The sequence below is a fragment of the Pecten maximus genome, chromosome 7 (assembly GCF_902652985.1).
Source record: "Pecten maximus chromosome 7, xPecMax1.1, whole genome shotgun sequence".
NCBI classification, from domain to species: domain Eukaryota; kingdom Metazoa; phylum Mollusca; class Bivalvia; order Pectinida; family Pectinidae; genus Pecten; species Pecten maximus.
The window spans coordinates 31786923-31800698 of NC_047021.1; the positions used below are offsets into that span (position 1 = coordinate 31786923).

Below are 13776 nucleotides of genomic sequence, written 5' to 3' on the forward strand. Positions count from 1 at the left end.
AATACCGGATCTATTCATGTAGCTACATAGAACTCGCCATTAATATGGTTTGACAGGCCCCAATACAGTAGGCACAGCAGCGGGCATCCACTAAACCTCAAGCTGTATTAGTTTTATGCCCAATAGAATGTATATGGTAAGGTTAATTTGATTGGAATGATTTATTTCATTTAATTTTTAAATTATAAGATTTGATTTCAATCAGATTGGAGAAGTGTTTAAGATATAATGACAAAAGCTAATGAATCTTTGTTGAATTTTTTTTTAGTATTGTACACTTCACTACTGCTGGAAATCATCAAAACTTACTGTTTTAAATTGTGGTGGTGTGATATCTACAAGTCAGAGATCTATCAGAGGAGTGAAGTTGAAATTATTTGGGGGATATTTCATTTACCTTTTTTTTCATATAATATTAAAGAGAATCGTGCAGAAACATATATGAAGGTAAAATTGGCAACAGAAACATATTAACAATGTGGATCCGTGGTCGAATGTTACAAGGGAGATAACTCTTATTCATGATTTACTGTGTTAAAATCTATAATTTCCAGAGTATTTTTTCCGAGTTCTAATTGTTATCCATGCAATCAATTAAATTTTGGTAACCCTTATTATACATGTAAATATATATATATATATCGATAGATATTTTATCCTTTCTTTTCATTACTCATTTTTAGACTCACCCTTCCATATTTTTAAGGATTTCGTAAATTCAACATTTCCAGTGATGGGATTTTGCCGGATACGTCATCAATGTTAGAGTTGGCAAGATTGACGTGGCAAAAGTGACATAAAATCCACGTTTCTGACAACGACGCCTGTAGCTGACAGAAAAGGAAGATATACTATTGTTTATTTTCCACGTGTGACATTTTTTGAGACGTTTGGAATACCGTATCTTCAACAACATGGGCTTGACAATAAGCAGTGTATTCAACCGATTGTTTGGGAATAAACAAATGAGAATCCTCATGGGTAGGTATACGTACTTCACCGGGTAGAATGTCGATGACTGTCAAAGTTTTGTGTTATTAATCATATGTCATATCTCCCTACCAAAAATTACAGTTGTCCCTGAGCAGGATAAACTACTGTATACTGTAACAGCAATTAGACTAATTACATGCAATGTACATTTAAGTCGAGTACTGTTATATCAGTATCTTGGAATATTCTAGATCACTGCAGTGCCCCCCCCCCCCCCCCCCCCCCCCCCCCCCCTCCTACTCCAGGAATTAAAAAAAATATATCATTATTTAACAAAGTACCATTAGAAGAATAGTGTGGTGTTTATAAGCGAAAAAAAACTGAAGCTCTACTTTACGTATCTGATAGACTTTATTCCAGATCTGTACTAGTAGACACCGATAGTGGCAGTACAACATGTATCGTATTTTCATGTCAAAGTGGCCCAGTAGCTTGAATACTTGATTTTTTTAATGATTTACAGTTGGTTTGGATGCTGCTGGTAAAACCACAATCCTCTACAAGTTAAAGCTGGGAGAAATTGTAACAACAATTCCAACAATTGGTAAGTATATGTACATATAGTTTGTGTATGTAGAAGTGTCTTGTGCACTAATTATAAATATGATATCAATGAATTGTACAAAAGATGAACACAAACGGAAAAAAAACAATACACACACAAGAATCATAGTCTGATGCAATGTTTCCAAACTATTCCCAGATAGATCAAAGTCATAGGATCTATAACAGCCGCATTTAAAATAAATGTCCAATTTTCAGGGAAACGACTCGAGATGCATGATCGAGTCAATTAATCTGAAAAATATCTTGCATTGTTTTGTTTTCACTGTCATAATCGTAATTAAGAGATAATAACAATTGTTTACGCCAGGTCTCTATTTATTGTATCGATAATAATTACCTACCAATTTTCAACATACAAAAGTCATATTTCTTGTGAAATATTGAAGGTAAAAGAAATGTTCGTACTTTTTATTTTATTTCAAATTACGTAGTTATATCAAAGAAAACATACAATGTTTTTGTGAAACATCCTGCATTTAAGTACCATGTATAATTCAATTCTAGAAAACTGCCATCAGGATTTGCTTTTCTTTGTTTTGGTTTTCCTCAGTTTAATTTGCATGTACCATACATACAATGCATTTCTACCACAATACCGTGTGTTATTCAACTCTCAGACCATCAGTTAATCATTAGAGCTGTTGATTAACAATCTGTTTATACCACACGTGGTATAAACTCTGTACGCATTTTGATTGGCTAACACGGTGAACTTTGACACAAGCTGCAATTGTTATTGACGTCATCAATAATCTAATGACTTCACATCACCGGGTCCCGGACGTCACCGGTACACTTTATTTGCATACGCGAAATTATACTTGGCCACGTTTCCCTTTGATTCAAGTCGATATTATTGTGGTAGAAACAGGTCACACGACTCGAAATTGTTGTATATGGAATTTATTTCACACTCGTAAGCTATTTTTTAAAAGTTGCACAACACACTCGCTAAAGCTCGTGTCTTTTGTAACTTTTAAAAAATAACTTACTTGTGTGAAATAAATTCCATATCCAACAACCACTCGTTGTGTAACCTCTATATATACCACGTGCACTAATTAATTGTTTGCCTGTCACTTTTGACTTGACAATGTCAGAAATGCAAACAGCAGTATGGGGTTGTTATCCATACTGTTGCTTATATTATGATTCTTAATTTTTGAGTTCTAACTTGCGGTTTCTACGGAAGTTATCACCCCAGAAGTTTAGCCATCTTTTGTAACAATCTTCACAAGGATAATTTTTGTTGTTGCTACCCCATGGAAAAATGTTTTTTTTTTCGGCATTTAATGGATATATGAAGATAGGTGCTTTAACAACATTTGAAGATGGTATGCAATTGTATAACAGAATATATACTTAAAGATTTTGCATTGCCAACAGTGAACACACAAAACACAAAAAAGTTGTGGTATCCACTGTATAGAAATCTAATATCTAACTACACCTAAGAATGAAAAGAAAAAAAATAAACGTCACAGCGATGACAGCTTTTAAGGCCGAAATTTACACAAAAATATAGAGATGGCGCATGATTGAATTTCTGCTTTAAATGAATTAAAAAGAAAAAAATAGAAGTTCAAACATTTGGAGAGCGGAAATAGCATAAAGTGTTTATGGTAGAAAAAGAACAATAGCCTAGCTATTATTTTTTTTTTAAATCCTTGGTAAAGAAAAAATTTGAAAAAATATATCATATATACCATGCAGATCCTGTGATGTTATAACAAATTATAACAAGGTAAAATTGTACATGTGATGTCATATATAACAATTAACAAGGTTTTATCAATGTGATGTTATGAAAATGTATAGCAAGGTTTTATAAATTTGATGTTATAACAATGTATATCAAGGTTGTGTAAATGTAATTTTATAACCATTAACAGATTTTGTCAATGTGATGTTATAACAATGTAGAATAAGGTTGTATAAGAATGTATAACAAGGTTGTGTAAATCTACTGTGATAATGATATAACAATGCAGGGATAACTCTGGCTCTTAAAACCTATGGGAGATTTTATGAGATTAGCAAAATTCCTATGAGATTTGACTGTATAAATAGGTACAATTTTGAATTTTTAATGAGATTTTTTTGAAAAACATGGGTAAAAATCCCCAAATATCTGCCCAAAGTGATCCCTGACAATGTATAACAAGGTTTTGTAAATGTGCGGTGATATATTATAACAATGTATAGCCAGGTCTTATAAATGTGATGTTATTACAATGTGTAATGTAACATTTCAGGGTTCAATGTAGAAACAGTAGAATACAAAAACATCAGCTTCACAGTGTGGGATGTTGGCGGTCAGGACAAGATCAGGCCTCTGTGGAGACATTACTACCAGAATACACAGGTATTTATATAAATTTCTAGGAACTATCATTGTCTCATCAGACACTAATGAAATATAGGTAACAATTTGGAATTGGGTTTGAATCTGGATACAAATATACTGGAAGATAATGATTGTGCTAATATGAAAATGTGTGTAAGATTTGAAAATATGTTTGGAAAAGAAAGTCCAGAAAGTAAAATTTTTGTCAAAGTCAGGTAATTTTTGTGTTTATAGGTCAGAAAATTTAGGGTAGGGAGGAATATTTTTGTAAGTGTTCCTTATGGCTAGTTAGAAAGTTCTAATAACTAGAATAGCTCTGAGTCTTACTTGAAAATTGCAATGAAAAGTTTCTTAAATTACTCTATGGAATAGGTTAAGAGTTATGAAATTTTTTATTTCCTCTTGCTGATGGGCTAGTAGTAACCAATATTTACTTGCTCACAGACCAAGTCTAACTGACCCCAGTCCGTGGAACCTGGGGGTGTTTTCTCGCCCTGTTACCTATATGGCTACACCTTATCTCTGAGCCTAGTAATAATACTGAAGGAATTGATATCAGCTTGTATCATTTTAGGGTTTGATATTTGTGGTGGACAGTAACGACCGAGAAAGAATAGAAGAAGCCAAAGATGAACTCACTAAAATAGTAAGTTATAATTTCTGTTGCTTGCCATCAAGGAACTGGAGTGGAAATTTTGGATGTCCACTAATGTCACCCACTAACCAATCATTATGTAAATTTTTTGTGGTCATTGCTGACCTTTCTTTGACAGCCTTGCTTGATGCTATACCATATGGAAACAATTTCAGTAACCATACTAACTTATTTCTTTTTTGATGTGAATACTTGTTTTTAATCTTGGTCGACTTAGAGACAACAAACAATAATGTAATTATTTAATGGAGATCATTTGTTATTGTTAGTTTTATTTTACACTAGTTTAAGTTACATTATTATAATTAAAGCAATTATGTTCAGGACTGAATCTGAAAAAAGTTAAGAATTCTTCAAAATAGTATGCTCTTTATAGCTTTTCGCTCTGAAAAATTTCAAGCTCTGAGGTATTCATTCATCATTACATGAAAATTCAACCAAAACCTTCAAAGCTTTCTTTCTTTTGCAGCTTCAGGAGGATGAGCTGAAAGGTGCTTTTCTCCTTGTATTTTGTAACAAGCAAGATCTACCTAATGCATTGAGTATTTCGGAAATCACAGAAAAATTGGGCTTAAACAACTTTAGAGATACGAAGGTATGTGGGACACCATGAATATTGGCCATCTATTAGTGCTCATTAGTTAATGTTAATGTTCATCTTTTTTTTTTTTCAAATCTCTATACAGTTGGAGAAAAAAATTATAGTATGGATTTCTTTGTACTACTATTTTAGTGTTAAAATTGTAAAATTCTGTTTTTTTTTCTTTCTGCAAGCAAAATGTTTTGTTGATTATTTATGCAATGATCGAGAAATTAGTATTTCTTTGGGATATTTGTCTTTGTTTTGACTATTTTCACTCTTTTGACTATTTTCACTGTTTTGACAGAAGATAATAGATAAATCCATCGTTTAAAGCCGCATACTCCCAAATAACCTAAATTTCTAGTTATACACATATTTATGACAATCTCAGATGCTCATTCACGCTCTCCTAACATTAAAATGACGGTTGAAGTGAACGGTTGAATGGGGGAATCCTTGCAACTTCAGTGTATAAAATAAGTCACTGCATTTATGTTTTTCGTGATATTTGTCACGGAGCCGAGAACGAGGCTACAACAATGTACACCACTCATAAACTACAAACATGGCTGTTGTTTATATATCGAGTATGCATGAACTTACCTATCATTGCTTTCATTTAAACATATTAGTAAAATATTCTCTTTATAGCTTATCAGTACTTTCATAAATACAAATTTTCATCCAGTTTTTGATTCGCGATAATTTGTTAGGTATATATTAAGTCTGAAATCTATAAAGTGGTCAAAATGTAAACATTTTGTAAATTTCCTTTGGGAGTATGTGGCTTTAAGCATGAACGGCCATAATATATATATGAACACATAATTTTGTAGATGTTTCATTGAGATATCCCTACAAAAAAAGTGTGAATTTCTTCATTCATTTGCAACATTTATTGATTTTCAGTGGTATGCACAGAGCGCAGTGGCGACCGCTGGAACAGGATTGTATGAAGGCTTGGATTGGTTATCAGCTGAACTTTCCAAGTCCAAGTCATGAACTCTTCCATAACACTTGTAAAACAGCTTCTCTCAACACAAAGGTCTTTGTCATAAAAAAAAATACAACACAGAAGAACTCGATGGAACAAGGTTCATATTTAGCAAGTTCTAGTCATGTTAATCACAGATAGTCAGAATATCTGTTAAATGTAGCGATTACGATCAATATACGCATGCTCCAAATATTAAGTTGTACATGGTGTATTACTTGAAACTATATAAACATTTAGGAAATAAAAACTTTATTTTTTATGCCAGCATCAATAGACGGGACCTTGCTTAAAACAATTTTCAAGACTTTGCAGTGATATATATTTTGTTGAAATGGATCACTTTAGAATAAGTATCAGTTTATGATTAACGGATTAAACACAGAAAGTGCCATTGTTAAAAATACACTAGTTGTAATTTCGATAGGAAATGATCTCCCTTTTAGTACAGTGTTTTGACTATGATCTTGCTGAAATCCTCCAATCAACTGCATATGGTTTGTGCATTACTGAACTATAGGTTTTATTCAGCATTAGAATATATAGGAGATTTATCTAGGGGAAGGGTTCATAAAGTAATCAGTAAAAAAACCCAGAGAGAGCCGTTATTAAAAACCAGTATCCTGTATATAAATTATACGCAATATTTTTAATATTACACATACATCAGTGGGCAGAAACAACATGGCTGTTATTGATTTACAACATTGCATCAGTTGTAACTAAATGACCGATATTGGTTTACGACAGTTTGACAGTATGATCGTTATTAATTTACAACACCTGTTGTGATCCCGTAATTTACCATATACACAGGTATAATATCAGGATATCTTTGTATAACATTTTTTTATCACTTTGTGCGAATTAAAAGGTGTCTGTCACCAGATTGGTGTTTCACAATTTGTGATCTACTGCCATATTTGAATGTCAGAAGGGACAGTGGTCAGAATGGACCTGACTGACACATACAGAAGATGCCGTATATGGACACGTGTTGTTTACATGACCAATGTCTTGTTGTGCATGCTCCTTCTAGACGGTACATGAAATACTTCATTTGATGATATAAAACATAGCTGGGATGAAAGGTTATAAGAATTTGGGAGCTTTTGTATAAATGTATTTAAAATATGTGAAATAGTGTGTATATATGAAAATTACATGAGTGAAAGAAAGCTGAGGTTTTCCATTTAGAAAGTTTGACTTATCATGCATTTCTTTTGTTTCTTATACTTATTCCTTTTAAATGTATTTTGTGTCCAATTGTAGGATTTAATCTGTGTATTGCTGCCATTTATCGGATTAAAGTGATATTGTGGTGAGAGGGGGAAAAGGGGGATAACCAGTATTGTGATGTAGTTTTTGTGGAATCTGTTTTTATCAGTTTGTTCTTGGAAAGAATGAGGGGTTTTAATTTTGTGAAGCACTGTTTCATATTCAATATACCGGGTAGTAGTCCATACCAATTCTCTATATCAGAAAGCTAGTGGATTTAAAGCCAGTGGATTTAAATGTGTAATTGTCCAATTTCACTAAGAAGATGTGTTGTTGCCAAAACAGGACACAGATATGTTTATAACGTAACTTCCAGAATCCAGCCAAAGGGGTCAGATGTCCAAATAACAGGAAATATTGTCTTTACAGGTAGAATGTCTATCCCCAAAGGATTTCCTGGGTATGGTCTGTCCCATAAAAGTCTGGATAGGTACAGAATGTGATTTCCTGGGTATGGTCTGTCCCATAAAAGTCTGGATAGGTACAGAATGTGATTTCCTGGGTATGGTCTGTCCCATAAAAGTCTGGATAGGTACAGAATGTGATTTCCTGGGTATGGTCTGTCCCATAAAAGTCTGGATAGGTACAGAATGTGATTTCCTGGGTATGGTCTGTCCCATAAAAGTCTGGATAGGTACAGAATGTTCCATAAATGTCAGTCTAGCTGGCCCTAGCCTGTTCCATAAAAGTACAGTCTGTTTAGAAAAAGACTAGTTTGAAATCTGTTCCATAAAAAGCTAGCTGGATATTACTACTTTTTGTACTATTATGTACTTAGCTGTGTGATTGAAGTACAAATGTACATTATCAATATGTATTCACATTGTATGTTGAATTCTGTGAGAATGTTTCACTTCACTTAAGATCTACCGGAATTACTATCTTTGTTTTGACACCGTTATGTATAAAATCAGAAAAAAGAGTGAGATGGTGTGAACTAAAAGACCAACTATGGTGTTTCAGAAAATATGTACATATAAAAGGTGATTAGATACGAAATACTGGTAGATTAATTTTAGTTGTTGCCATTTGAAAAATAATGGTTGAACATTGAGGGGTCAAAATCACATTATTTTACCAATATTTAGATGTTGGTCCTACATTGTATTCATCAATGTGATAACTGTACAATTTGCCATTCATGAATAAAAGTGTGAGTGAACACATTGTATTCTTTTCTCTAATTATTATGATAATACATTAAATAATGTACTTATTTACTGAGGATAAACTTGATTTAGCCAAAGGCTAATCTTCCTCAGGGTCATCTGAGTTAGTGTAGATAAATAAACTTGACGTACTTAAAATGCATAAAGTATGACTAGGAACAACATAACATATAATAATGTATATATCATGCTTACAGAAGATAAGTTAAATGGCCAGAGCCTCGTGTAGTGTACATGCATGCTAATATAACAAAAATAAAAAAAATTGACGAGAATACATGATAATGTAGCATACATTAACAAGATGCCCAATAAGCCTGTATTGCTCACCTGGCTTTACAGCAACTTTGAAGTTGATTTAGGTTATTTCTGCAGATACTATGCTGATAACCACTTTATTCAAATATCATTGAGGCTGGGTTCATGCCAATACATTTCCTAGTCCTTCATTCCAGTACACAACTGGCCTAACATCAGGTCTCTTTGCTATCGAGAAATCATTGTTAGAAGAATTCAGCCTATTTGACCTATGTGACCTTGAATATAGGTTAAGGTCATTCCTTTCACCCCAGCATGCTTAAGGTCAAATATTAAGTCCTTGGGCCTCTTGGTTATTAAGAAGTTGTTTAAAGATTTCAGCATATTTGACCCCTGTGACCTTGAATGAAGGTCAAGGTCATTCATTTGAACATACTTGGTAGCCCTTCATCCCAGTATGACACATGACCAATATCAGGTCTCTTAGGCCTCTTGGATTTTGAGAAGAAGTTGTTTAAAGGAAAAAGTTGACGACGGACGCGCATCACTACATAAGCTCAATTTCCCTTCGGACAGGTGAGCTAGAAATTTGATATATCATCTAAAATATGTATCACAGAAATGGTTGATCGCTTTCTTTCTAAAAGTAGTATAAGACGGTGATATTCTCAGTTCATTAGGTAAAGCTTTATCTTCTCCACTAGTACGTCATGGTTTACAAGGTCAAAAGCCTTTCTGAAGTCCAGGAACACAACTCCATTTAAGTTTCCATGATCTATTTCCTCAGCCCAGGAATCAACAATATTCAAGAGGGCTGTTTCACAGGATTGGTTTTCACGGAAACCTAACTGATGATATGAGGAGATCATGGGTGTTTAAAAAGTCATGGAAAGAACTAGGAACATGTCTCTCCTGTATTATGGCCATTATAGGTAGAACTGAAATAGACTTGTAATTGGGACAGCTCTGAAGCCTTGCCACATTTCAAAGGTATAACTTTTGCGAGCTTCCAATCACTGGGAAATGTACCACTTTCATGTTCATGATATAGGTGAGTGATGGAGCCATTTTTGAACCAGCTAATTTTGAGCTGATTTCATCTAGGCCGATTGCCTTATGCTCACCAAGCGAACATCGGTTCCGAAGTGTAAAGTCAACTGTACCATTGGGGATACTGAAACAGTGGCTGGCGACAGCTTTGTTTTCAGAAAATTAGATAGGAGATCAAAATTTAATATATTATCACCAACTGAAGAAGTCAGTTTTCCAGCTATATCTGAAAAAGAAATGATTGCATTGTGTCAGTTTATAAGAAAAACCGTTGCAAAAATTTTTAGTGGATATTGTAAGCGTAAATAGGATAGAACGAAGACTCGTTATCATGTCAATGACTGCCGTCATGTGTTGCGCAGAAATTGTTTACAAGGACATGACAGATATTTCTTACAGCAACTACTCCAGTGGAAACATCAATTGGGGTCAATGGCCAACGTTACGAGACTCATCATGTAAAATAGTTTTGTTTCCACTTCAAATACATTTAGAAATGTAACAGGATGAGAAGTCATGAACTAGGAAAGTGATAAACACACGTTTGGTTTTAATGCTGGAGCAACGCGAGTGGGAATGTTGTAGTCTGACAAACGATAAGGCATTGTCGGTCGGGCACTGCAGTTTTGGCAATCGGGAACCGTCGGCACTTTCCGTAAACGAGAAAATACGTATTTTCTCGTTTACGGAAAGTGCCGACGGTTCCCGATTGCAGTTTGGGTTGTCAGAAGACATACTTCCTCACCATATTCATGACATATAGTTGTTTTAGCTTATCTGGTCCAAAGGACCAAGGTGAGCTTATGCCCGTCCGTGGTGTCCGGCGTCCGTCCGTCCGTCCATCTGACAGTCCGTCAACGATTACCTTATGAACAGGATAACTTGAATAGATGTTTGATGAAACTTTGTATGTAACCATATATTGACAAATCTGATGAAACTTTGTATGTAACCATATATTGACAAATCTGATGAAACTTTGTATGTAACCATATATTGACAAATCTGATGAAACTTTGTATGTAACCATATATTGACAAATCTGATGAAACTTTGTGTGTAGACATATATATCGACAAGATCTCGAACGAGATAGAAAATGGGAATTATTCGATAGTAACTTACCGAGTTATCGCCCTTTGTAACAATATTGTTAACAACTGAACAAATTGAAATACAATGTATAACTAAAATTAGAGTATTTTGCCATATTTACTGAAATGTTCAAGTGAGTAATAGAGTTTTACTTTAAATGGAATTTTGATTCGACAAGTTTTGGACGTGTGAAAACGTTTCCCAGCGAAGTGCTTTTAAAATGGGAATGTTGATTTATTATGTTCATCTGAACCACATGCGCTTGAAGCTGGTATTTACCATAGGGACTTGGCATCAACTCCCAACCCACGGTATATATATTATATATATACATATGCTAGACCGTGGGTTGGGAATTCGTGTCAAGTCCCTATGGTAATTAACAACCAGAGTTAAAATTCAATATATACCATGCATATAGGAGTCACAGTGTACGGTACATATCTGGGATATTGGATTTAAACTCAGGGTGTTAATTAGCAGATATTAATGCCCATGACTGAAAAAAAGTGTTAATGTGGCTGAGCATATGTTACACGGGATGAATTAAATGGTAAAATGTTGTCAATATTATAAATCTAGATCGCCTGAGGGATCGCCGAGGATTCAATATCATGAGGTTAGATATTTAGACCATTCTGACCAAAATGTCCGTAGGTCTGGTCAGAGCCACTTGGGCTAACACAATGGATATCTAACTGGTTGACTTTGACTTTTGTAAGTTTTGAAGACTAAATCGTAGTTTTAAAGAAAATTACTTTGTCATTTCAATGTCATTGACACAAGCTATTAATTAAACGTATATTACCAAGCCCTGGGGATAGGACTTCGATAAATGATTCAGCTCTGTTGTTGCATGGTTCTCTTTCCGTCTTCCTAAACGTACTCCTTCCTCACTTTTTGCTATCAGAGTTGAGCTTTTGGCTATGTGTTAAAGGTATTCCTCAAAAATGGTGCTCACTGGTCCCTTCTTCCGAAGGCAGAAATACAAGAGATGTGCAAAAGAGGTGGGAACTTTTAGCTCAGAAACGATCCCGTCGAAAACCTTCAATTGTTTATTGAAGATGTACAATTATATTACTCCCTAATATCTCAACACCCTACTCCCTCCAGTCGTTGCTAATAATTCTCAGCACAATATTCGTAATGCAGAAAACTATAACTTGTGAACTATAGATTAGAATTATCTAACCTATCCTTTTTCCCCTCCACAAAAAGACTGGAAGCCATTGCCCCTAGATATCAGACACAGCGTATCTTTTTTTGCTTTTAAAAAATGCCATTTATAAGACAGACGTTCCTGAGGTACCCAACACGTATTTCCACAGGTAAGGACAAAGTAATATCATACATACACGATGAAAAACATGCCAGTACACTAAGGAATTATTTAGAGCCAATCTTGTTGTTCAACACCGTCGTCGTGGCCACCGATCATTTCCTTTTAACTCTTTTAACGCTCTTCCTTGAACTTAATTCATTATTCCTCTCATCGAGAACCTTCTTCTTTTTGGAAATTCTGTCTGATCAGGAAAATTAATATTAATTTTTATGTATACTAGGATTCTAACAGATTTCAGCCCCCCCCCCCCCCCCCCCCCCCCCCCACCCGTCCCCCCGTCCCCATCTACCCCTCTTTGCTATTATGTTGTCAAAAGATGGTGTTGCATTCGACCTTTTCCAATGTCGACGCCATCAGAGACAACGAATAATCAATCAACATACATTTTAAACAGACATGTGGGTACAGTCAATACATTACACGACAGTTACATGTACATTTGTATATATAGTTATTACATTTTTACCGGTGAAATATCAAAAATTATTCATTCTACAGAAGTGATATTTTCACTAGTGAACAATATCACATTTTCTGATATTTTTCACTAGACATTTTGACTGATTTGACCAATCAAAGCACTGTTTACAAACGACAATGGGGTAACTTTAAACCTGCCCCGGTAGATTTTGCTAATAAACAGAATCCAACAGTATCTTCAGTAATACCAAATATATTCCACTGGTGTGGCTGGCATTTGATCTGTTTCATTCGTGCTACGCACTCGCGGAAAATACCAAAATATTAGCCCAACTTATGAAATATATTTGGTATTACTGAGTACACTGTGAGATATCCTCTATATAACTTATGACGGCGTCACGTGCATTGTGAAGTAAATAAATATGTATAACTTATGACGGCGTCACGTGCATTGTGAAGTGAATAAATAAATAGAACTTATGACGACGTCACGTGCATTGTGAAGTGAATAAATAAATAGAACTTATGGCGGCGTCACATGTGTGAATTGAAAATCAAATAATTAAATAAAAACAGAAGGACACCGAGTTAAAATATCGACGTTTTAGATTAGATATCGGTTGGACAGTAATATACTTTATTGCAATTATTTTATACGAGCTTGGTACCGAAATGTTATATTGCTTGAGATTTGACCAAATAGTCTACCGCTAATATGGATTGCTTCCCTTCGTCCATATTATTCGATGAAATGGCATCGGTCGAGACGTTTGCGACATTGCTCTTGTTAATCTGGTTTAAATAGTTGGAAATTGTATGTGATTTAATCTTATTCCATTTACACCTCAACTGTAATAGAGTTTTTATGTCCATCACCGCCGAAAAGCTACACACTCAATAACGACAACACTTTAAATAATAGACAACTTTAATTAAACATAAAGACAAAACTCAACGATTCATTAACATTAATTAATTGACAACATTATAAAATCTACAATGAACAACATACCAACACACGA

General features: G+C 34.5%; 1 protein-coding gene across 3 annotated transcripts; it reads left to right on the forward strand.

Annotated features, from left to right (window-relative positions):
* The first annotated feature begins 742 nt into the window (after positions 1 to 742).
* Positions 743 to 8584, forward strand: LOC117330583 (ADP-ribosylation factor 4-like). 3 transcript variants are annotated; one of them, XR_004533366.1, is made up of 7 exons: positions 743 to 981; positions 1457 to 1537; positions 3816 to 3925; positions 4482 to 4553; positions 5032 to 5157; positions 6055 to 8000; positions 8052 to 8584. XR_004533366.1 is itself a non-coding variant. In XM_033888995.1 (6 exons), exons 1-6 carry the CDS (start codon positions 915 to 917, stop codon positions 6145 to 6147), a joined length of 549 nt encoding a protein of 182 aa, XP_033744886.1. In that variant the 5' UTR covers positions 743 to 914; the 3' UTR covers positions 6148 to 8584. The 3 variants fall into 3 exon arrangements, 1 of the variants encoding a protein (XP_033744886.1); XR_004533367.1 differs by having other exon boundaries at positions 6055 to 7847; XM_033888995.1 differs by having other exon boundaries at positions 6055 to 8584.
* The last annotated feature ends 5192 nt before the right edge of the window (positions 8585 to 13776 follow it).